Here is a 24,085-nt window from a genome sequence, read left to right as displayed (position 1 = left end):
TGTAAAAAGTGCCGTTGCCTGTGCAAATATATAAATATATACTATATAGGGTTATATGTATATATACACATACATAGGCACTGTATATACAGAAAGTATATACACACATACTTAGGAGATGTGTATATAATGCTCCTTTATATACAAATCTATTCCCTGTTATGAAACAATCATCTAGATATAAACAAGAGAAGTTAAACCATGGATGGGCACATTTTCAAGTGCTGCTGGAGGGTTTTATCTACAGTATTGAAGAAGTGCTATCAAAACCTAAACAGGGCACTTATTACAAAGAAATCTTTACGTAAGTGCTGGAAAGGTTTGCTGAATAACCAGATGTTGTTGCAAAGACACTTCTCCTCCCCCCTCTCCCCACTTCTTTCCTTCTTTAATAGTTCGATTAATTCTGCACATAAACCGGGGCTGATAAAAGTTCTAAGCTGCAAACTTCACCACATCTGGACACTGTCGAAGCCAGATTGTTCAGCGGTGCACTTCAGTTGCTTTTAATCTCCCTTAATAAAATAAAAACTTCCAACAAGTAATGCTGACCTATATATATTTTTGCACTGTAAACACTGACATCTGCGAGCTGCTCCAAGCGAGCACGCAGTGCTTTCCACCAAGGCGATCCCTAGCCCTTCACCGTAAGAGAAATACACAGCTGATGCAGCCGGAGCAGTGTATTCTACTAAACTCCTCAGCTATTTCCAGTCCTCTGGCTAATTGCTGCCAGGGGAGAAATCAAAGATTAGCTATTTTGCTGGAGGAAGGAAAAATAAATGACTTCTTGGAGTATGCTGCTTAACGTTGCCTAACCAGAAACATTTTTCTACTCACAGAAGGAGAGCAGCAGTAAGGCAAGCAGACCCAGTTTCCTCCAGTAACCCATTTTCTGGATCCCGGCAGCAACCAGAAGCCCAGCTTCACGGCGTTGACCAATTCATCTTCCCTCGGTGCAGGCAGTCTCCTGCATTTCTGCTGTCAAGCCCGGAGCCCCGAGTTCGTGAGGCTCCCGGCCAGGCTTGCCGGGAAGGCGGATCCAGCCACTAAAGCCCAGCTGTGTGTGGGGTCCGCCCAGGAACTGCAGTTTATGAACAAACTAAGCCCAAGTCTCCTCTCGGAGTATATACAAATATGGGAGGGGGGAGCCAGGGGAAGAAGCCTGGATCTGAGAAAAAGGGTTGGATTTTGTTTTTCGCCGATGACAACGCAGAGCTGCTCCCAGCTCCGTACGGCCCAAGGAGGTTTGAAGGGGACCTAATGTCTGCTGCATGCATCTAATCAAAAAGGCATGGGTACTCCTGCATGCCTCTTCCATCTGAATAAAATACGAAAGGTAACACTTCAATATGCTGAGCTGCCATTAATTCACTGCTTCTCCACCCCCCCTTTTATAAATTAACTCTATCTTTTAAGTAAGCTTCAACAGGCTATACTTTTAATAAGGATAATTAGAAGTTTTAGGGCAGCTTTTTAAGAAAGACCACATCAATATGAGCTTAGCCTAAAGTACGTGCTTTCAACCCATTAAAGCAGCAGGATTTAAACATATATGTTTTCCTGAATCAGGGCCTGAAATAATAACAGGGCATTTAAATAGCTGCTTTCTCCCCAAGATCTCAAACTGCTTTACAAAAACTTGTAAGAAATATTATCCCACTTAAAAAAGGGAAACTGTGAAACGTAGCAGAAATGTGACTTGCCTTGGTTGTTAATGCAAACGATCAGTGGCAAAAAGTGGAGTAAAATCCTCAAACTCTTGCCCTATGATCTACCCCGATCCTCCAGATTGTGTTAAACTAACAATCAATGTACGTGAGTGTGGCAGAAAAAGGGACATCATTATTAAGGCTTTTTGCAGCCGAAATGCCTGCCCTAAGGTGAAGTTAATTCTTTATAGTTACCGATAAATACATTGATTAATTTTTAATGCATATGCAGCATTCTAATTCAGCAAATCTCCAGCTTTTTATTTACCCATTTCTGCAATCCATCTTTTACTTCATTAATCAGTGTGATAGATATGTGGTGCTATAAAAGCTTGTGAGTATGTGTGATCGTGACTGGTGAGCGTTTTGCTTCTTTGGACTTGAAGGTCCTTTTTTTGCATTAATCTTTCCGATATACCACACCCGTTCATGTTGTAAACTATTTATATAAATTATTCTTAGGGATTTAAACAATGGTATCTTTTTACCTTTTTCTGTATTTAAAAAGGAAAAAGGGGAGGTGTTAGATGAGGTACAGACACCGCTGATGATAACCATAAAGCTTGTCTCCGATGGCACAGCTATATAAGCATGCCTCTGTACAGTTGCTTGGTCTGCTCTGACTTGCTTCAGGGTGCCAGCTTAGCCTGTCCTCCACCGAGAAATGGCCATATGCCCCTGGGATAGCAGAGCAGCAAGCTAGGTGGGTGCCCTAAAGGGTAGATACCGCCTGGGGTATACAGAGAACGTATTTGGGAGAATGAGCCTAGGAAGATCTGCGTGACCAGGGGAGCTGCTCGAGTCCTAGGCAAGGGGCAACATTGCTCTTCCTCGTTTGCCGGTCTTTACATCAAACTGGGCATCTTTCTACGTGCTACGTAGTATGAATCCAGAAGAGATGGCCTGGCCTAAGTCACAACAGCTGAGGCATGGCCTTTGAGGGCTAAGGATGAGCAAATGTTTAGCAAACTTTCAGAAAGACATTCTTTTCCAATAAGCGTATTGAAAGTGCTGTGTGCACAGTGGTTCCTTTGGGTGACCTGCCAACTCTGCTCTTTCTGATTCAGAGCGTTTCAAAATGCCTGCAGATTGCTCAGGCTGCCGGGTGGATTTTCAGACCTGAGCCCTTCTGTGTGTTACAAGACAACGGGATAAGGCTTGTGTTAGGAACGTCACAGATTATTCATGATCCCTGGGAGCCCTCTTTAAAATCAGGAAGAATCCCCCGCTGCCTATGAAACTCAGAGAGAAATAATGTCCCCAGCAGGAGCCCGGAGGGGCTTTAAACAATGGTGGACATTGACAAAACATGCTGTAAGATCTAGAAGTGCAAGGGAAGCAAGGGATATTATTTTTTTAGCAACAGAACCTGGGAAGGCAGCAGGAAGCCGGCACAATATCCCAGCAGCTGGGGACCCTGAGCCGCAGGAGCTGCGTTTTCCAAAAACCCAGGTAATCCCAAACAACTTCTGGGCCAAAGTGAACCCTGTGAAATGCTTTGTCCTGTCTGCAGAATTATCTTAGGGAGAGATGTGGGGGCAGAGCTCACTGGAATGAGAGGAAAGGCAGTAGCTGTCCCGTGCAATGGCATCTTTACAAGGCAGTTGGGCTCCTACAGGAAGCTCTGCAAGGGGAAGCTTTTGGGGAGTGATGTTTGTCTTGCTCTTCCTAAACAGCTGTACTTACTTCTTGATGGTGTTAGACCTGCTGCTTTGTAAAACATGGTATCGTGGTGACATGGACAAGGGTTTGCTTTCATAAACTGGCCACTGGGCTCTGCAGGCTGCTTTCTGCACAGAGGGAACCTGGCTGTTCAGCCCTTGCTGCACATAAGATTGCACAGAGCTAGATGTCCCCTCCCGTAACCTGCATTCTTGGTCCACTGAGCTGAGGCTATTGTAAGCAAACTTTATCTGCCAAATAGGAAGAACGTGATGCTGGGAGCTTGTTTCTTTCCTAACTCTGTGGTGTGAATCACCCCGGGTTGAGCAGGGAGCCACGCAGTACATGCCTCACTGACCTGGGCTTTGACAAACAGCTCTGTTCTGGAGCCCCTGCTTATTTCTCAGCCCTCATCCAAGGAAAAAGCACAAACTAAAAATCCACCGAAGTTACTCAGGAAGAAGTAAGAACTCTGGGATTCAGCCTAAAGTGTCTAAACTCACATTATAGAGCTTTGCTTCCATGAGAGAACACAGTGACCTTTGGAGTAAGACATTAGGGAGGAAGAAGAGATAAATGGTTATTTTTATTGTTGGCTTGTTTATTCCTTTTGGTGTAAATTCCCCTGCTCCTCTATTAGTGGTCTGGACAACCTCATAACTCAAGACACAGTGAAGGCTGGATTTAAGCTGAGGAACGTAAGGTCTCTGCAGGGTGATTTTTAAGTTGCATTGTGGGAGCGGTTTTCCCAAAGTTCTCGTTTAGGAGCTGGAATATATTTACTGGAGAAGTAAAATAAAACTTTGGACACCTGAAACAATATAGCGTATATTTAAATGAAGGTTTCAAACAGCCTGGGTTTCCACTGTGGGAGGCAAGGCTCTGCAATCAATCAATAGATCTGAAGTTCCCAACGAAGGCACTAAACACCCTTGTGCAGGGTAACACTGTGATGCACGTGTGCCAGACCCAGGTGAGTCAAACCTCTTATTCTTCCCGGCGGCAAAGCCCACCTTCGTGTGACAGGGGACATGAAAGGAGAGAAGAAGGGAATGACATAGCCATACCCCGGATAGTGCTAATGCAAGGGCAGATGCTCCCGAGCTTCCCTGGACCTCCTCCATGCCCGTTAGACCCCAGGGAGTATAGCAGTGACACTGAGTTTAAAATGACTGACTACAACAAAAGGTGTTGGGTTTACTTCTGCACTCAGAAGATGTTCCCTTAGCCCTTGATTGCTTTTACATTATTAATGTCTGTTGCATCTGCTTTGTTCTTTTTTAATCTGTTGATATTAGCAGTGTTGTTGGCCTTCAGATAAGGTCCATGAGTGTTTCTGTTGTAAAGAGGATTTGTTTTACGCTTTGAAGTTTTAAAAGGCAGGCCTAAGGAAGAGGGCTACCTGATAGGATCAGGATTGAGCTTCTATTAGTGAGCACAAATCCATACTCTTAATTTGTGTGCATATATCATGTGGTCGTATTGAGCTACTCCCAAGTTGTCCTGGCAGTTAATTAAACCCCAGGAATTTCAGTGTCATCACTTCTGCATCTTATAAGCATGGCCTTGGTTTCACTGTGCCATCAGCAACAGTTGCCTGAGAAGGATGTGACCCTGCACTGCGGATCCCATCCAGCTGCCATCCCCACCCTGTGTTTGCAAGGACACTGGCTCCAGTCCTGGGAGGCTCGAACAAATTAAAACGCCATCGCCAGGTGAGTGCCGAGGGTGCCCATCGCTCTCTAGGGAAAGTTCTCATTACCTTCCTGCTGTCACAGTGCCACAGCGTGTTGGTGTTTGAGCTCATGTACATGATACTGTGGTTTGTGCTCCCTGCTATCACCTGAGGGAAAATACTTTGACCTGACCTTTGGCATTTTCCATTCTCTTGCTGCAGCATGTCCCAGCGATGGCGTGGTAAGCGGTGATGATCAGGTAGCTTGAGGAGTGCAACCAAAGCCAGCAATGTGTCCTGAGGGACACAGCTATAGCTCCTTCAGGCACAGGCAGCCTTGTCTGCATTGCACCAGCCACTTCTCCTTAGCCCTGCCAACTTCCCCATGCTCCTGCCTCTCAGCTAGCGCTCATTTTAGTAGCCACACAGGATAAATAAACTTTCTAAGTGATGCCTGACTTTTATTGGAGTCTTTCCACAGTCCAGAAACACTGGCCTACCTTCTAACTTCTCTTAGACTGTGTGCGACAGGCTCCTTGACCAAATCTGCATGAGGGTTAAGTAAAAGTCTAATTTGCCCATCTCTATCATTCACAATGTTATTGAGCTGGGTTTTTTTTCTGTTCGGTTCTGTCCTAAATCTTCTTTCTTTCTTTCTTTCTTTCTATGACATTTTGAATTTTTCTCATGCTTGCTTTGTGCTGCTTTTGAAACCACTTTCATTAAATTTTCTTTCATACTATTGATGTGCTTGTACAGATTCTTTCAAATATGTGGATTAGTTTAGGCTTTCTTGTTTCTATTAAGGGATCCAGATCTGTTGTTGCTGAAATGGATGGAAACCACTACTACCAATTTCATATTGAGTGGAATACGGTGACTTCCACCACCCCAAAAGACACCCATATCTCTTTTCTACTCTCCACTTATCTTTCCATGAGTTTTTCTTTCCCTGAATAATTAACAAAATATTGTTATTTCTACTGGCCATTTCACACAGCCATTTAGGTGATAAAAATATGTCTATGAGCATCCTGGATTCATGTGAGGAGAGGATTTCCCATTTATTCTTTTTGAACTTCCTTTTCCTCCTGCACTCTTCCATGCTGAAGCAGCTACTCATGCATTTCACCGACAGCTCCCTGACGTTCATTCCTCCGCTGTGTTTTCTTAGGGAACCTAAGCAAGCACTGTTTTCTGCTCCATCCATCATACTGACGACATCACATGCAGACAGATGCCAGGGTCTTCAGTGAGGATCAGCCTCTGAAGACCAAAAACTCAAGGTAGCATCGCTTTAGCTGCTGGCTGCCTCCAGTTAGCAAGCACCTTTGGGTCTGTAGAGAGAGGCATGAGCAGTTTGACAGCCTGATTCATGATCTTTTTATTATTATTACTGGTAGTGAAATCATGATAGGATCCAGGAGCCTGAACCATGAATCAGGAATGTGCTTTTGAAGGGAAACTCCCATCCATACCACTTTGGCTTGCACTACAAGGCAGCCTTAGGGCATGTACATGCTGGATCTTTTTTCCGTAGCAGCTAAACTGAAAGGTGTGAAGGGTGGCCAGTCCCCAGGAGCAGGCTAGAGGCACCTAGCCCTGTGTGTGGATGGTGGCTCCTCAGGTCCAGCTGTGTTGCTCCGTGAATCTGCTCGTGCTGTACCTTGCGAGCACCAACACAGCCAGACACTGTGCAGGCACATAGGTGCGCACCTCCCGTCAGCAGGAATATCGGCTGGTAAACTCTCTCCTCCTGAGGTTATTGAAAGGCCATGGGTGTTGTGGGGTAGATGCAAAACATAGCCACTGCTTTAGGTGTTTTCATTTAAGTTCTCAGTAGCAAAGTGATGGTTGTTAGTGGTGGTTGTATTATCATTTAATTCTAGCTACTTCTAAAATGTTGAAGGGATGAGGACTGAAAGATGAAGTTACTGAAAACTGGTGTTGTGGCAAAGGGGAAATTGCCTGAAATAGTTCTCAATGATATGGCATATATTTTTTATTTAAGGTGTGCTACTTCACAGAATCACAGAACGGTCAGGGTTGGAAGTGGCCTCTGGAGATCACCTAGTCCAACCTCCTGCTAAAGCAGGTTCTCCTACAGCGGGTTGCACAGAGTCACATCCAGGTGTGTTTTGAACATTTCCAGAGATGGAGACTCCACAGCCTTTCTGGGCAGCCTGTTCCAGTGCTCTGTCACCTTCGAAATAAGGAAGTTCTTTCTTGCATTCAGATGGAACTTGCTGTGATGCAGTTTGTGCCTGTTGCCCCTTGCCCTGTTGCTGGGCACCACGGAAAAAAGCCTATTTGCTAGAACAAAACAGGCTGTCAAAAGATCCAAGCAGGAAAGGTAACACACCTGACCTTACAAAAGGCATCAGGGAGCTAGTTATAAGGTAATATATCTTGCTTAGCTTTCTTCAAAGAGCAGTTTATCAAGAGTAACGGTAGAATTAAAAAGAATGGACTTCGAGGCTAGGAAAACATGGGGTGCCTGTTTGCCAGAGACTGTGCTGGGAGTCAGGAACAGCAGAGAGGAGGGCCATGGGACAGCCCACAGCTTCTGCATGTGGTGTCATGGCTTCTAAACTAAATACTAATACTAAAACTAATACTAAAATTTGCAAAAAGGAACATCTGTGTTTAGTGAATCTGGCATATTGGGGTCTCTCCTGTAAGACGTGTAACTCTCTAGTAAGGAAGTCAATCGTGCTTTGACATGAAAAGGTCAGTTTTGGGCAAATCTACCTCTCTGATGACAGCTTTGGAGATTGAAGGGACTTGCAGGTAGGGAGTTGAGCTTGTCTTCTTATGGTTGAAGAACAAGGGACATGTTGTCTGGTGAAGATGCTGAAGAGCAGGAGAGTGTCCTGGTTAGAGTAACCTGCAGGAAACCAGACTCACATCCTGACAAGAGGGTGTCCCAGGAGAGCCTGACTGCACTAGCGGTTATGCCTAGCTAGGGGGGAAACACTAAAGCTTATTTTGACCAAAGTAGCGCAAACCTTGGAAGTACTCCTGGAAGCAGTTCTGTGTTGGGACCACTTCTCTGTGAGAAAATACTGTTAGCCTACTTTGCAGGCTGAGGTGGAGCAAGGTGACTCAGGGAGAGAACTTTGTTGGAGACTTTGGTGCTTGTTGAAGACCTCTTCACTGCACACTAGGTTGTAGCTCTCCTCTTATATGTACATGAGGGCTACCCAGGCTCTTGGTCATCTTCATTTGGGCACTCCTATCACTATTGTCCTCCTACATATCCAGTATTTTAATTCTTCTCCACTTCACTTAGTAGTATGAAGAAAATTCAAAGCTGAAAGTAGTTTTTGAAATTACTGAATATTAGACCTGCAAAATACGACTGTACTTTATTGATAATATTGTTTCCATAATAAAAATATTTAATACAAAGTATGATATCCTGCATCAGCTTCACATAAATATTTCCATTATATCACTGATAGGGATCAGAAAAATTTCAGTATGCACATCCTGCAAATGCAAGTGTAATTGATACAAGGTATGTATCTTAATGTACATCTTGAGTAAATATAAGAAAACCATACGCTAATGGAAAACAGACTTTGTCATACAATGTGCAATCATGCTTTTACATCTAAACTGGACTTTGCGTTTAGAAAATAAATCTCAAATCAGTCCTGTTCAGAAGATAAATCACAGTTCACGTACTTGTAAAAAACTTCTGTTTTAGGAAAGCCCTTTGTGGAAAAGCTTGGGAAACTCCATCCAGCTACAGTGGTGGAGGGGTGGGAAAGGAGGGATTGAGGTATCAGTTCAAACAATCTGAGGAAAAAGTTGAATAAACATTGAAGACAACAGAATAGAAACCAGACACCAAATATTAATTCATGGAGTCTTCAAAGGGGATTTTGAGATTTATTTTAATTGTCGTTGAAAGAAAAAGATTAATTTTTGGATGAAAAATGTATGCAAATTCAGCTCTGGTCAGCACCAAAAAAACTATTTCCCACTCAAAGCAGAAAAAAAGCAAAGCAAAGAAACCTGTAATATTAACTCTTTAATCCCCTGAGGTGGCCTTTAACCTGGGTTTGAAAAGGGCAGGAAAAGAAAAAAAGCTATGCGAGAATAATAAAAAAATGTAGTGCCTGAATCAAAGGACATGAATCTGGTGCAAAAATGGGAAATCTTGAGGGAGTGATGTGATACGTAAACCAGAGAACGATGGGGCTCTGAGTGCCCAAAACGATGTTTGGGGTATGAGGAATAAATGGGAAGAATCTCTGCTCTGCCCAGTTTGCTGGCTCCACAAGGGCTGCGTGGGCACCTCGGGGTTGTGAGGGAATAAACCCAAAGGCTGCAGTCATGAGGGGGGAGATATATCTATATTTATAAAGTGTGATATATCAGCTGGTGCTCGGTAAAAGCTGTGGGGCAGGCTTGCTGGATGCGTCTGTGAAAGGATGGACCGGGAATCACGGCGATGGTCAGGCTTCTTCCTGCTCAATGAGGAGAGGCAACGCAGTGGGGCTTTTATGAAATAAACGACAGAGGGGTCCCAGAGCTGGGCCTGGGGGTCTGAAGGGTGCGGGTGCATCCCTGCGAAGCGTGGCGGGGCGGTGGGCCCGGTGCCGGCTGGCCGAGGCGGCAGGCAGGGCTGGGTGCCGGGCCCCCGGCATGGCCAGCCGATGGAGAAGGCAGGGTGGGCCGGGCGCGAGGGAAAGCCAACACAGCACCGGAGAGTCCTTCCTCGCTTGTAAAGGAGTGAGATCGGGGAAATAAGGGGCTGGTGGGCTTTAAAGAAATAACCCGAGCTGCCTGATGTTAACAACCGTCCTGTGGGAAAGTTAATGGCCGCTGAAACAGACTCCATAAAGCAAAGTGACAAGCTGCTGTGCTGCGGATGGAAGGTGAGGCACGGCACGGGCGCACCAGACCCCCCGCAGTGAGCTAAGAGCCGAGGGGAACAACAGAAACACATCTTTAGAAACCAACACGAACAGCTGTACGAGTGACGGCGAGCGCCCAGGGGAGCGCAGCAGGCCCGTCCCGCTGCTGGGCAGGAGCCTGGCGCTGCCCGGCCTCGGGCGAGCGGCGGGGGGACAGCGAGGGGTGCCCGCACTCCCGCCGCCGGGAACGTGGGGGGCCACGGCTGGCAGGGAGCGGGGCAGGGCACCCGCAGCCCATGGGAGCTCACACCGAGTCAGCCGAGGAGCGTCGGGCGAGGCGGGCGGCAGCGAGGGCCGGGGAGGGCCGAGGGCCGGCGGGGCGCCCCCCGCCTCAGCCCGCCTCGCCTCAGCCCTCCGCCGGCCGCCTGAGCCGGCGCCCCGGTGGCGGCTGCGGGCAGCGCCGGCCCTGGACGGACACACCCCCCGCCCCGGCCGCTCGCTCTAGGACCTGCGATGAGTTTGCCCGCCGGAGCCGGCCTCAGCGCCTGCGCGGAGGGAGGCGGCTGAGCCCCATATCCCCATGGAGAGCGCCGAGGCCGAGCCGAGCGATAGCCGCCCGGAGGAGGACGGTGCCGCGCCCTGCAGCGGCCTCCCGCCTCTGGAGCAGCCCGGAGCCACGGTGAGGGTGCGGGGGTGGCGGTCGGCGGCGGCGGCGGGGCGTTCCTCCTGCGGGCCGCTGGCCTCGGCACGGCCTGCTCCGCCGGGGCCGAGCACCGGGCTTTCCTGAGCCTGCTGCCCGGCCGCCGCGCTTCCGGCCCGGGGCGGGCAGGGAGAGACGTCGGGATGGGCCGGCGCGGGGAGGCCGGGACCGGGCGGTAGCCGAGCGCTGCCCGCCGCGGCGGGAAGGGGCTACAGGTGGGTCGAGCCGCTCCCCGCCTGCCTGGGGCCGAGCCCCTGCTCGGGGCAGCCCGGGGCAGGGCTGTGCTGCCCGGCCCGCGGAGCTGGGGGGGGGCGTGCGCCCGCCAGCCCCGTTCTGGCCGGCCTCGGAGGGCTTTGTGCACCGTCTGTCCTCACCCCTAGTGCCAGATAATTAATAATAATAAACAGGAATAATGATCGTCTCAATTTGTCTCCCCCTTAATTTCTACAAATAAAAAAACCCCAACCGTCCCTTGCTCGATTCAGCTCTGCCTGTCCAGGGTGGGTGTGTGAGCCTGATGGACTTCAGCCGGCTAATGTGTAAAAGATAACCGTCCTCCTCCGAGAGATTAAAGGGAAAACATCCCGCTCCGGATGTATTCAGTTTCCTTTGAACGGGGACATGTGGATACATGTGTCCCAGGTGTCCAGGGGAGGAATTTACCGGCAGCTGGAAAGTGTTTTGGGTTGAAAGTACTGGGATTGATTGTTTTTTGCTTTTTGTTTGTGTTTTGTTTTGGTTTTTTTCTTTAAGGTTAGTTTTTCTTACCTTAAGGAAAAATGTTTCACCTTTCTCTATATTCCTGTCTCAGCACGGCTTTTGGTGTCTGAAGTTGTTTGTTGACTTTAGGGTTTTTTTCCCCCAAAAGCAGGTTTTTTCTGTTCTAATTTGCAAATGTGATACGGAACACAGGTATAAAAGGAAGCCCTGCCAAAGTTGTTAACCTCTACAGACCTGTCTTACTTGAACGAATGTGGTGTGGGAGAAGGGGAGGCAGGGTTAGTAGCCTTTGCCTTGCATGACTAATGTTACATGTATCTTTTATTTTCCTCCTCTAAAAAGATGGAAGAGTGTTTGGCAAAAAAAATGGAAATCACTGTTTCAGAAGCTGAGAAACGGACTGGAAGGAATGCCATGAACATGCAAGAAACATACACTGCTTACCTCATTGAGACAAGGTGGGTGACGAGAGCTCACTCTCAGAGTATATGGATGTGCCATTTTGAACAGATTCTCCCTCCTTCCACCCCTAAAAATACTCAGGTGCAGTTGATGAGCGGATTTAGCTGGTTTATGATTTTTTTATGCTATTATCAACCCACTCGGAGGCTCTTTTCCTGTGAAAACTTGGCATCTGATCTCCAGTTCGGTACTAATGCTGGTGTTTTGTAACTGTGCGCTGTTAATTTTTCATTTGGAGCTAGGTGGAAAAATGTGTGTTTGAAAGATGTTGCTTTAATACAGTGTCAGCAACTGCTTGGTTATTTCTTGGACATGAGTTGGGTAAACTTATATACATATGTATGAGGTTGTGCATTGAGGTCTAAAGTAATGGTTAGGCTTGTTTGAGATCACAGGAAAATAGAGAAGTCTCATGACTTATGTCATGTGGTCAAAATTTACTGCTCCACTAATATTTGAAGTGTTTTGCTTCATCTGATCACCACATACTCCTCAGTAGATGCCCTAAGGGTTAGGGTTAATTAACTATTTCCTTCCTTCATACTAGCTTGAACTTTCATTGGAGAGCTTATGGCTTTCAGTCTTCTTGTGTTAACAAGATTAATAGTACAAGTATGGTAAACATGCTTGGTACCACAAAGACAACTTGCAATTTTAAGTACTGAGTAGTGAACAAAGCTTTAAAAATCCCTTATACCTTATTATTACTTCACAAACGGTCACCAGATGACTCCTGTAATGCAGGATCGTGCTACTCGGCTGAAGCAAGAACTTCAAAATTAGACTTTATTAGGAGTTTTGTTTCTTTCCTTTATATTAACAGCTTTAACCTTTGGGCCTTGCCTTGAGAATGATCTACTGTATAGATAAAACCTTCTGAAACAAAGCAGTTGCATTTTGCAAAGGCTCTGAAGAGTTCAAATTATAATGCTATCACAGAAGTCTTCTAGTTACTACTTAAAAGGCTTCTTAGCTTGTTTAACTGATGGACACACCCATCACACTGACTGCAGACCTACTGGGATAGGTATACTCTATTTTTGCTAAACCTTAAGAATAAAATCTGAAATAGATGTACACTTTATTTTTCAAATATTGTAGCTCTTGGACAGTTGCTCAGATGTTTTTTAAAAAAATACTTTTACAGTGTATTGATATTAAAGATCACGTTTTCTCACAAGTAATATTATTTTTCTTTTAATGATATTTCTGAAGGAAAAGAGAAGAAAATTGGAATCATTGGTGTCTAACTGTGATGTGAAGTGTACTCTGGGGCCATTTTTACACAGCCCCAGAACATGCTGACTGCATCTTCTTTCCCAGTAATCCTTGCATTACTTTAGACTCACTCCTGCTGGTCTTTCCCAGTGGTTCTTTCATAGTGGCAAAACCATGTTTTGCTGCCCAGACTGCTTTCTTTCATTAAGATTTATTTTATCCTGTGGTCAGCAAATACCAAGACCAATTACATGTTTGTCACAGAGCTATTGAAAATGTGGGTTTGTCACATCTCTAATAAAAAAGGTTCTCTATTCCTTTTGCTGAGAAGGCAAAATTTCTTGCATAAATATAATTGGTGGCTATTAAACGTGCTTCCCGCTGAGCCTGTAGCTGTAGGTGGGCTCCACAGCAATTTGTCTGTGGGTAATAGGATATTTTGTAGCTGAAGAATAAAATTCAGTTTATAGTAATATGAAAGGAAGACCACTTATTAATAGTTGTATTACGTTTATGTGGACTGGGGTTCCACCATTACTGCTATCTAGGATTTAATTTCAATTTCAATTGAGGAATTGCATCTGGGTGAGAGACACAAGAGGAATGCAATTACAACCATTGCATATGCATTACAGAACAGGAGCTGAGTACCTAAACTTGTTAGTTTTGCTGGTGCTGATGAAACTCTTTTCAAAATGCAAGTGATGGTGTTGGTTCTTTTTTCTTTTCAAAATTAAAAGATTTATTACTATTCTCACAGTTTCATGTGCCTTTTGTTGATTCCCCCCCCCCCCCAAGTGATATTATACCCCTCTGTAGATCTTTGAGACAAAACAAACTCCACTGCTGTAGACCACAGAGCATCAGCAAATTCCAAGGTTCACGCTTCCTGAAGGCATCCTCTTTTTTTCCTGGTTTACACCTTTCTGCATTAACTCATTATATTTTTATGATGAGCTATTTTTGATGAATTAGTCTTGAAGCCAGTTTGTTTCACAGCTTCTGTTAAATAATACGTTATTTAAAAATAACTTTATTTTCCCTGTGAGAACAAAGGAAATTTCCACCACTTTGTGGGAAATGGCATTAAGGCAAGTATAAATTCTTGTGATTAACATGTGTAGCTAAATATTTCTTCTTGAGATGCAGGTGCTCAGCATATCACTTGCTTTCTGTAAAGGAAATTGCAAATATTCAGGACCTCACTTAAATTCAAGCTTGCTTCGTTGTTAGAAATTTAGGCAGCTCTGTGTTACACCATAGTCTGCATGCAACTACAAGAACTGAGATGGTGTAAAACCCAGAGTTTGACTCCTGGTCTTGTACCCTTTGTTTTTCATGACAGAGCTGAAAGTTAATCTGAATGCAGAGCACCTCTTAAGTGTTGACTTGTAATTATAGTACATACAAGGATGCCTTTTTTCCCCTGTTCTCCTTTGAAGTAAACAATTTCTTTTGTAGTAGTTGTACACTTCCATTTAGTTAACTTTGCTTCCATCCCTGCTGACTTTCAGATCTCTAATCTGGTCTTCCTGGTCACACAATATGCTGATTAGAGTGGTGAGGGTTTTTTTGTTATGTTTTGTTTTGTTTTTAAATGTGGCTTTAGGAAAAAGTAACAAAACTTTCTGTAGCCTGGTAGCTTGCTACTTAAGCAGGATCCCTGGTTTTCAGTCCTACTAGTCTTTACTTCCTTTTGAAGTAATTTGACAGGGTCACTCGATGTATTTGCTTGTTACTCCCCCAGTATGGCTGGGAGGGAAGTTACTAATCTTATTTCTGCTTTCAGTATTTGGAAAGTTTTCCAATAGTTGTGACATGAGTGATACTTGGTTCTCTTAAAACTGTGGATTACCCATCCAAAGATAAAGGCTTCTAAAAAAAAAAAATTCTATAGGAGAAATGAACTTGGAAATCAGTATCCAGACAGGTCACAATTCAATGGTAGCAATGCTGCACCATGGGACTTCAGGAGTTTTCATTTTGTTATGTTTTGTTTGAGCTTCTTTCCCAAACTTTCCTATTCCATGTAGGGCTAGGTGAAGAGCCCAGGCATGCATTTCACAGAGAGAGGCACAAAGTCCTGCAGAGGTATTTTGTCTTCTGATAAAACAACAAAATGCAGATTTTGGTTTTTGAGAGTCAGGAAGACTTGTCTTTTCCCTCCAAAAGGAGGTATTGGGGAAAAAAGGAAGAAAGTCTGCATTCAGTATAAGCTTTAAACAGGGGAGAGTCAGGAGGTGAAAGACAACAGAGGAGTTGAAAACTTACTTTACTGCTGATTTTTACTTAGTGGTTACTATGAGTCATTAACCTGCCAAGTATATGTTTATGTTAGTTAAATATGGCAAACTAGGTGACAGTATTAAAGAAAAATAAAAATCACCTGGCTATGAAAAATCTTCTGGCAAGAGAACTGCCTCTTCGTTACACAGCTTGCCAGGTAACTTCTGGTGTCTTACAAAAGGCATAGTTGATCCATAATGATTGCTCTTCTGTCTGAGAGGCCCAAATACAGAGACCATCTCTAAATAGCTAATGGAAAAAGTTGTCCAGCACTCTAAAATAATAAAACTTTATGTAGTGACTGATCCTTGTCTTCTGTGGGGGAGTGGGAAGTGTCAGTTCTCATACACTGGAAGGTCAAAGGCTGAAAGAAAAGTTACTGCTTCTGCAATTGAAGAGGCGATTGCTTTTACAGTGAAATAAGCCAATGTATTTCCTTCTCATCGGATTTAATATTTTGCAGCCATTCCTCTTTTTATTGCATTCAGAATTGTTTAATGGCTCATTTAAGATAATTACTTTTAAATAAGAAATGGGAAGAGGTTAATTAAGTGGACTAATGTTTTCACATTGGCACTTTGAATTAAGGCAAATGAACCTGACTTTTGGAGTAATGTAATTTTATAATCGCTTATGATAACATCAGTTATGAACGTAAAAGCTGAAGGTTTCAATTTTGTCTTATTTTTTTTAGGCAGGTTGGTTCATTCAATGAATAACTTGCATTGTTAAAACTGCACTTAGAGGGGGAAACCATATGGTTTTCCTGCCTGAAGACTGTACAAGTATTATATTGTGTTTTTAAAACCAAAACAAATTGAGAAGCTTGACTGAATGTCAACAAGTGATTATAATCTTAATTGAAACTGGTCTGCAGTACTTGCATTTAATGATGGAGTTCATAATGTGGTCTAAAAAATTAGATGGTAATGAAGGCATTAAGTGTAATGAGTACCTTTTTGGATTTCTACTTCCTTTCTGGAAAGGGGTTCCTAGGTAGGAATGCTCTTGTAATTGGTGATATTTTATGTAACCAGCTGGAGACTTTTTTGGTGTGGTGAAAAAATACATATTTCTCTCATCTTGCTTGCCTGTCCCAAATCCATCCATGCAGTTTCAAACTTTTTTTTTCTTTAACTTTGTTTAAAAGGCAGTAGTGCGGATGCAGGCTCAGGTTTTGGGGGCTGTGCAGTACTTTCTCACCACAGCTTTGCAAAGAACTTCACTGCTCCCCACCTTTACCCAGCTCTGCAGTGTTGTGCGCTCTACAGAGCAGAATATGGCTGCTTTTACTTTATCAAAGCCTGGATGTAAGGGGGAATCTTAAACTAGTGTTAATAATTTCAAAATAATCTCAAATTTATTGCAGTGGGGCAATTTAAAAAGCATTACGTCTTTGTTGTGGGCACAACATAGCTGCTGCCTTGAAATGTTGTCTTTCCCCACTGGTCATTAGAAGTCACTAAGCTGAAGTTTCACAGCCTGTTGGGGAGAAAAAAAAAGTGACTAAAGCAGGTGCTGCTAGTGGCAGAGGCAGCAGGGATTTCCATCCTGCAGGAAGGGGCAGCATGGTGAGGCTTCTTGCTGAGGCACAGCTGTTAGGGTGCAGCTTTTTGCGTTGGAGTGTTGGGCAAAGAACATCCAGACATTTTTCTGGACAAGTATGTACCTGCTTGTTTTGCTGTCATATTTATGCTCCCTTTACCTGTTGTCTCTCAACTGCTTTTCATGCAAAGCAAGCTCTCTATTATATGGAGATAGAAGCAACAACTGCAGCCACAAAAAGGCAGCATTCACACTTCTAGGACAGCGAGAACAAATGCATATTAGAATAAAAGAGATAAGTATGATTGGAGAAGAGAAGTAATGTCAGGCTTCTTAACACAGACTGCGTTGAGAAGGTTTCTATCAGATGCTGTCTATTTTAAAAACAAACTACACAGGCAGGTTTGGCCTTCAAGGTTCTCTAGGTAGTAATTTAGTAGTCTTCTTCAGGGTATAATGTGAGGCTTGTGTGTCCCTCGTAAGGGTTGTGCAGCTTGATCAGCCTAGACTTAGGGAAGCCTAGCCTGTTGTCCACAGATCAGAGTAAACTGACAGTAGGCTTTAGATCTAGTAAACTTCCTTAGTTTCTTCAGTGTGGGCAGTGAAGATGTGGTGAGTGGCATGATCTGATTTGGCAGTCAGCTTCCTTCCTCCTTGGGTTTTTGAGGCCCCTTGTGGACATAAAACTTCAAGTAACAGGGTGCCTGTATTTCCATTGTGGAATAGTAGTGGTTTGTTCTGATGTAGGACTAGGTGGCTGTAAAGCTGTGGTTTTCCTGCTGAAGTCCTACAGTCCTAAGTGACATTTTAAAAATTTTGATTCCTATTTAATTTTCTGCTTGGTATTTGTGTGTGTGGACTGAGATGTTACTGCTCTGATTATTGTGGGTTTTGTTTTTTTGAAAGAACTGCTGTGTTCTTGTTAATTCTGGCAAGTACGAAGCTGATATAGCAGGCATGTTGAGAAATTTTTTGCAGGTACGGCTCCACATGGTCTTTGTTGCTGCTAGTTTATAATTAACTCTGTAAAACAGTCATGAAGCATTAAGAGCATAATTTACACTGGAACATTCTCTTGTCAGAAGACTGGTCTTTTATAGTGACAGCTTACTGATGGTGTGTGGACCTGAACCCTTACAAATGATAAATGGTCTGCTACACTTTTAAAATATGTGATGATACTCCTGGTGTGTTTGCCTTCCTACAGTATTGGTAGGACAGGAACATGAAGTATAAGTTCATTCTCTTTTAACCTGTAATCCATACTACAGGAGTACATGTAGTTCCCCAAACATCTGTGAAGTCACTTTTAAATTTCTAAAGACATTCTTTTTGATTGAAGTTCTTTTTCTTCTGTTAGTTTGTAGCAGAGCACTATTCTTTAGTTCTTTCCTCGCATTTGTGGTGTTAAAACTGTTGAAACTTATTAAATGATAATGTGGCTCTCTTGATGGCAGGAATTGGGAGTTCTGAGAAAAATACAGGTCAACTTTTACATGATGAAACTGACTTGGCAAAAATGCGCGAGTGTAGGAATAGAGCAGAATGAGTTAAGACAGATCAGCTATGGAAGACAAGCTGCCTAACTTTGTACTACTAACGTATATTACTGTAATTGTATTTGATACAAGTGCTGTATCGAGCCACTTAGAAACGTGTGCTACCAAAATTTGGGATAGTTCTTTTCTAACATCTTGTGAAGCTGTATTTCTACAGAAGTGCACTTGAAAATGGAGTAGGAATGTTTGGACCAGAAACTTACGTGAAAGTTAAGATAAACCCCTTTTCATTCTTCTCTGTGCTGACCTCATCAATACTATAGGTTACTCAGAAAGTGATAAATAGAAGTTCAGACTTGCACTGCACTGGGAATTGCTTGGGTTAGAGGCAGAAGGCAACACCTAAGTACATGCTGTGTTGAAATGAATGGCCAAATGAACTTTAAGTCCTTCATATTCAGGAGGCCGAAAACTGTTTGTCATTGCCCGTGGCAGTATAAGCCCATAGAATAAGTTGTGGAGATAAAATAATTGCAGTGAGTGTGCTTTTCCTTAGGGGCTCATATTGACAAGAAAAGTAAGAATGATATTTTAAAAAATAGTGAATTGTTCTTCTTGCAGTTTATCTTTGGTGGTAACATCTTAAGTCTCTGTAACACTACTGTATGCCTGAAGTGTGTTAGGCTGCCATAAACTGTCTGTAGTGTGTGCACACCTAGCCTGCCTCTAGTTATGAGGTGACACAGTCAGTCATAAACTTCAGTTTCATTGTTTTTTTTTTAATGTAGCTCTCCTATTGCAGAAAAATCAAAATTGGAAAGAAGAGCTAGTTAAACACAACTCCTGTGCCAATCCCAGGGTTGTATTTGCTGTGGCCAGGAAATAGTGATGCATAGGAGTGACAGAGGCATTTAATAGCAATGGACCAAATGCATCTTGCAGGGTTTTTTGTTTTTTTTTCCTTCCTCTTTTTCTGGTCTGATAGAACATCCATTCTGTTATGGAGAACTCCTTGTTTCAGATCTGAGATCTGTAATCTTCCTGCCTTTAGAGTAAGGATGGCTGCAGTCTGCTTTTCTCTGTGCAGTGCTTCCAAGCTCTAGGTGAGTCTCTTGTGTCTTCCTACTGGTGCAGCAGCATCTATATCTGCAGCACAGATGGGTTCTCCTGGGATGTGGCTAGGTTCTTGGGGCAATCCTGGTCTGTGTTTTTCTTGTCTCCCTATTCATGTTGATTTGTGCAGTATGTTCTGAGGGTCCACATAAACCTATAATGTATTGATGGTGGCAGCCTTGCTTAAGGTTTGATGATAACCCATGCAGAAGTAGTGCTCTTGAAACCTGTGGTCTGAGTCAGTGCATCTGTTGATAGCTGCTCAAGCTGGAGATTAAAAGGATCCCTAGTTCTGAAGTACTTTTATGTGAGCGTCTTGAATGGCCAGATTGTGTACCAGACCCTGCTGAGAGTTTTGCCTCTAGAAAAGTGAGGTTTGTGCCTTCAGCTTTCAACTGAACAACTAATCTTCCAGGGCATAGTAGCTTAATTCTTTATCTATATACATTTACCTCCAACTCTGCAATAGTACTATCACTAGATACCTGCTTTTAGCTGGAGTGTTCTTGAAGTTTAAATTGTGCAGTGTTTGTGTAGGGAGGAGTTCTCCACCGCCTCTCAGCCCAGTGCTAACCTGAGCTTACCCTCTTCAGAACTTTTGCAGTTGCAACTTTATTGAATAAAAATACTCCAATAGGGAAGAATGCTGTGCGGTGTTGGCAGTGTGATTTAGCGGCTGCCAGCAGTGTGCTCATCTTTTTTAAGTAAGTCTCAAACAGTTTTAATCTGCAGCAGTTCATGTTGAATGATTATGAATACATCCTTTTCTTGTTCCTTGTCCATTTTTTTTCTACAAACTCGGTCACCTGGAATAAATGTTCTTTCTACAAAGTAAGGATAGATATTCAGGACATGTTCTGTCTTACTCTTAAAAAAAATCCTTTTGCGTAATTTGGTATTAAATCAACCTCAAGATGTAACCATGCTTTTTGTTTTTTTTAAACTGGAGGATATATCAAATGTTCCTCTCTAATGTGAGTTCAGAAATGAATGACAAAGGCTTTTTATATTTTGTTTTAAGAGTATCAAATAATTGGGGTCCCTCTGGAGTGGGATTGTTTATTTTTCAGTAAGTTCATTAGAAATCCAACCTTATAGGTTAAGACTAGCTTAAAGTCAGTAATTTTGGTGCTATTTAGATTTTTAAAAAACTTTACTCCAGAAAGTTCTCATGAATTCAAGAACTGCATAGTCTGAGTTCTGCTGGAAAAAATAAGATGGTTAATCTGTTCTGAGTACTGTATGAGTAAGTACTTGTGGTTCATAACTTACCGTACCACTTCTGGGCTCTGCAGCACAAGAAGGACGTGGACATACCGAAGCAAGTCCAGTGAAGGTCCATGAAGATGATTACGGGCTGTGGAGTGTCTAATGTGCAGGGAGAGTCTGAGAGAGAGAGGATTGTTCAGCTTCCCAAAGAGACAGCTCAGGGGATCAATGTGTATCAATACTTGGTGGGGGAGGTGAAGAAGATGGAGTCAGACTCTGATATACAGAGAGAGAACAAGAGGCAGCAGCCACAAACTAAAATATAGGAAATTCCATTTAAATGTAAGGAGACCTCTTTGCTGTGAGGGTGGTCAAACATGGGAACAGGTTGCCCAGTGTGGTGGTGGAGTCTTTGTCCTTGGAGATACTCAAAACCCAACTGGATGTGGCTTTGAGCAAGGGAGTTGTACTATGGATGTGCAGAGGTCCCTTCTAACACCAACTAATCTGTGATAATCTTGTAACACAATTAATACTGTAATAATGCCAGTGCTTTGTATGCTAATTAGTCACTTAATATAAGAGCTAAGGTAGATGCAGACTTCACTGGTTTCTGTTAAGTGCCTTGTCTGAATTCTCTTGCAGTGTTTATTCTGGCATATGTTAACTGCCAAGAAGCGTTGCTGATCTCTGATGCTTGCTTCACAATATTGCAAAGCATTTCTGTTGCTTTAAATGTCTTGTATGAAGTATTATTTTTTCAAGTTTTTGTATTACTTCTCAGTCATGTAATATTCCATGATTTCTCCTTTTATAGCAATGTAAAATCTTTTAATAACTTGCTAGGTGATGTTGGCTTTAAAGTTTTCAACAAATTTTTCAGATGCATCAATTTTGTATCAGCTTACCTGTTTACTCTGTCTTTAGCTAGTTTATTAGCCTACATGTCCTTAGTCCTTAAATATAAAAAGATACCACACTGAACAAAAAAAAGTGCTTTGAAATTTGCTATGTTTTTCTAAAAATATCCTTTAAAGTTTCTTAATATTTTTAAACTTATATTTTTAACTTTTCTAGCTGTTGCAGGCAAGACAATTTTTATCCTCTGAAGTGAAGACTTTCCTGTTGAGTAGTAAATTCTTTCTTGTAATACACTCTATCCTTCAGCTGCTCATGAAATCGTGCTGGCTTGGAGCCTAACACTGTTCCAAGAGAAATATGTCTTAATTCAGTATTGATGTGAACTAAGTCACTTGTGTTACTATTTACTTGACTGTCACCTACCTGGTTGTGGTGTGATGGAAATGTGTTGACTTTTCCTGTGTTCCTAAAAAAATTTGGGTGCTATCAGGCAGAAATTATAGAAAATTTCTTGTTTACATACTTAATCTAAAGTAACTATTTTAAAATTATGGGCAAGTTATGCAGTGATCATTTACTGGGTAACTTTTTAGGGTCTTTGCTATAATTGTACTGATGGTATGAGGGAGAAGGCGATAGCTTAGTAATGCTCAAATCTGCTGGTTTATCTTTCAGAGTTGTTGAGTCCCAGAGTGAGGGACAGTGTGCCCCAGTGGACTCCCTGTGGCGACGTTACAGTGAATTTGAGTTGTTGAGGAATTATTTGTCAGTTACCTATCCACATATTGTTGTTCCACCTTTGCCAGAAAAAAGGGTAAGGAAGCTGAAGCTGCAGCTTGCTTTGTATTTTTTGTTGCTTATTTACTATTAACACTCTTCTGTTTAAATAGGCTGACTTTGTTTGGCATAAGCTATCAGCAGATAATATGGATCCAGATTTTGTGGAAAGAAGAAGAATTGGTTTGGAAAACTTCTTGTTACGTGTGGCTTCACATCCTGTTCTTTGCCAAGACAAAATCTTTTATTCATTTTTAACACAGGTATAGTAAAGCGGTGTGCTTTTTGAGTACTTTCTTTAGTTATTATTTACTTAAGATAATGTCCTTTTCCTCTTCCCTCCCATTGACCCATAGCTTATTCTGTGCCTGGAAGAAGGATAGACAACATGAGTAAGCTTGAGGTGGAAAAGGCTTGTCCGTCTAAAAGCTTCTTAACAGCCCACTGCAGTTGTACAATTGGCATTCTAATGACTTTTTTCCAGTCTAGTTTTAAGGCTTATGAGAGAGAATTTCCACCTCTTTGGAACAGCATATTGGTAACTTAATGTGTGGTGATTGGGAAGGCTTCCCTAGGACTAAAGCTGAAATAGTTAGCATGTGATACTGCTGGCTGCAGAGGCAGTACTGGCTTCCAATTCACTGTTTGGATATCCATGGCTTCTTTAGCTTTGTGGTTTGAATCGCAAGCCATTCATAAGTGTCGCGGTCCAAAACCGGTACAACATGTTATCACCAAATTTGTGATCAAATTGTCAGCTAAAGCATTGCATTGTGCAGTGTTCATGTTGGATGTTAGATTTTCTTTTTTTTTTTTTTTTTCTTTGCTTTGAGAAATTCCCAAATAGTGGGCTGAGCAGCACAATACAGTATGTAGATGAACCAGTGTGTGGGAACTGGAAACAAGGGACGACCAATTGCTACACATGAGCAAGATGACTGCGTGTGCACTGTAAACAGTTGTCACCTGTATGTTCTCTATATGCTCTCTGCCTCAGGCTGCAAAGGTCCTTGGTGCTGCTGATAATCTAATAGGCAATAGATAACTATCCTTTCTGAAGGGTTAAGCCACTTCAGGCAGAGCTGTGGGGCTTCTTCCCCCAGTTAATAGAATAGAGTAACTGAGTAGTAAAGGAGAGAGAGCTTTTTTGGGGAGGTTAGCGTGTAAGCACAACATAATGGCTTATGGGTTATTCTTGAAAAGATGTGGGAAGGGTAGCTGAGGCAGAACCCAGGCGTCCTGAAAAAGCTCTTCTGATACAGGGACTTGGAAAAGTTGTGGCACTTAAATCACTCTAACTGAATGTTGTTTTCCTGTATTTTTAGGAAGGTGGATGGAAAGAAATGGTGAATGAGACTGGATTTCAGTTAAAGGTAATTATTGTAATTGTTTGTCTCATGAGTGCTGTGACACAGAAATACTCCAGCAAAATATTTTAGGCTGTTTATGAAAGTCTGTTTGCTGTTAGAATGAGTTAAAGACATTGCTTTATGTATACTTGTAACTACAAAAAATAGTGGTGTTCCTAGAATGTAATAGGTAAGACCAGTTGTTAGGTTCTGTAGCAGGCTTGTTAATATGTGCCTATGTTTGATGCTCAACCTTGTAATTCTGCTAGTAATGTAGAGTTATGATCTTTACGAGCTTTAAAACCAGCTAACTCGAGCCCATAGCAGTGCTTTTGTATGTTGTCAGTTTAGGTTGATAGGTATTGGATTTAGCTTGGTAAGTGGTGCAAAGTGTCAACAACAAAAAAAGTAAGCAAAGGGGTCTGAATT

The 24,085-nt window shown here is 42.8% G+C and overlaps 2 protein-coding genes across 2 annotated transcripts in view; one reads left to right on the top strand and one right to left on the bottom strand.

Annotated features, from left to right (window-relative positions):
- The window catches only part of LOC308068497 (TGF-beta receptor type-2-like), a 310,921-nt gene that overhangs the window by 32,495 nt on the left and 254,341 nt on the right, over positions 1 to 24,085 (bottom strand). Inside the window, exon 2 of the mRNA XM_080399218.1 lies at positions 841 to 8,230. Within this exon, the coding sequence (XP_080255344.1) occupies positions 841 to 892 (52 nt within the window). The 5' untranslated portion in view covers positions 893 to 8,230. The remainder of the gene's footprint in view (positions 1 to 840; positions 8,231 to 24,085) is intronic.
- SNX4 (sorting nexin 4) overlaps positions 10,288 to 24,085 on the top strand; it is a 35,384-nt gene continuing 21,586 nt past the window's right edge. The window contains 6 exon segments of the mRNA XM_080399219.1: positions 10,288 to 10,478; positions 10,480 to 10,596; positions 11,680 to 11,795; positions 22,206 to 22,344; positions 22,421 to 22,570; positions 23,633 to 23,680. Of these exon segments, the coding sequence (XP_080255345.1) occupies positions 10,431 to 10,478; positions 10,480 to 10,596; positions 11,680 to 11,795; positions 22,206 to 22,344; positions 22,421 to 22,570; positions 23,633 to 23,680 (618 nt within the window). The 5' untranslated portion in view covers positions 10,288 to 10,430.

This window comes from Falco punctatus (genome assembly GCF_963210335.1).
Source record: "Falco punctatus genome assembly, chromosome: 8".
NCBI classification, from domain to species: Eukaryota; Metazoa; Chordata; class Aves; order Falconiformes; family Falconidae; genus Falco; species Falco punctatus.
The sequence above is the reverse complement of the archived record's forward strand: the minus strand, read 5'-3'. Positions and strand labels throughout refer to the sequence as shown.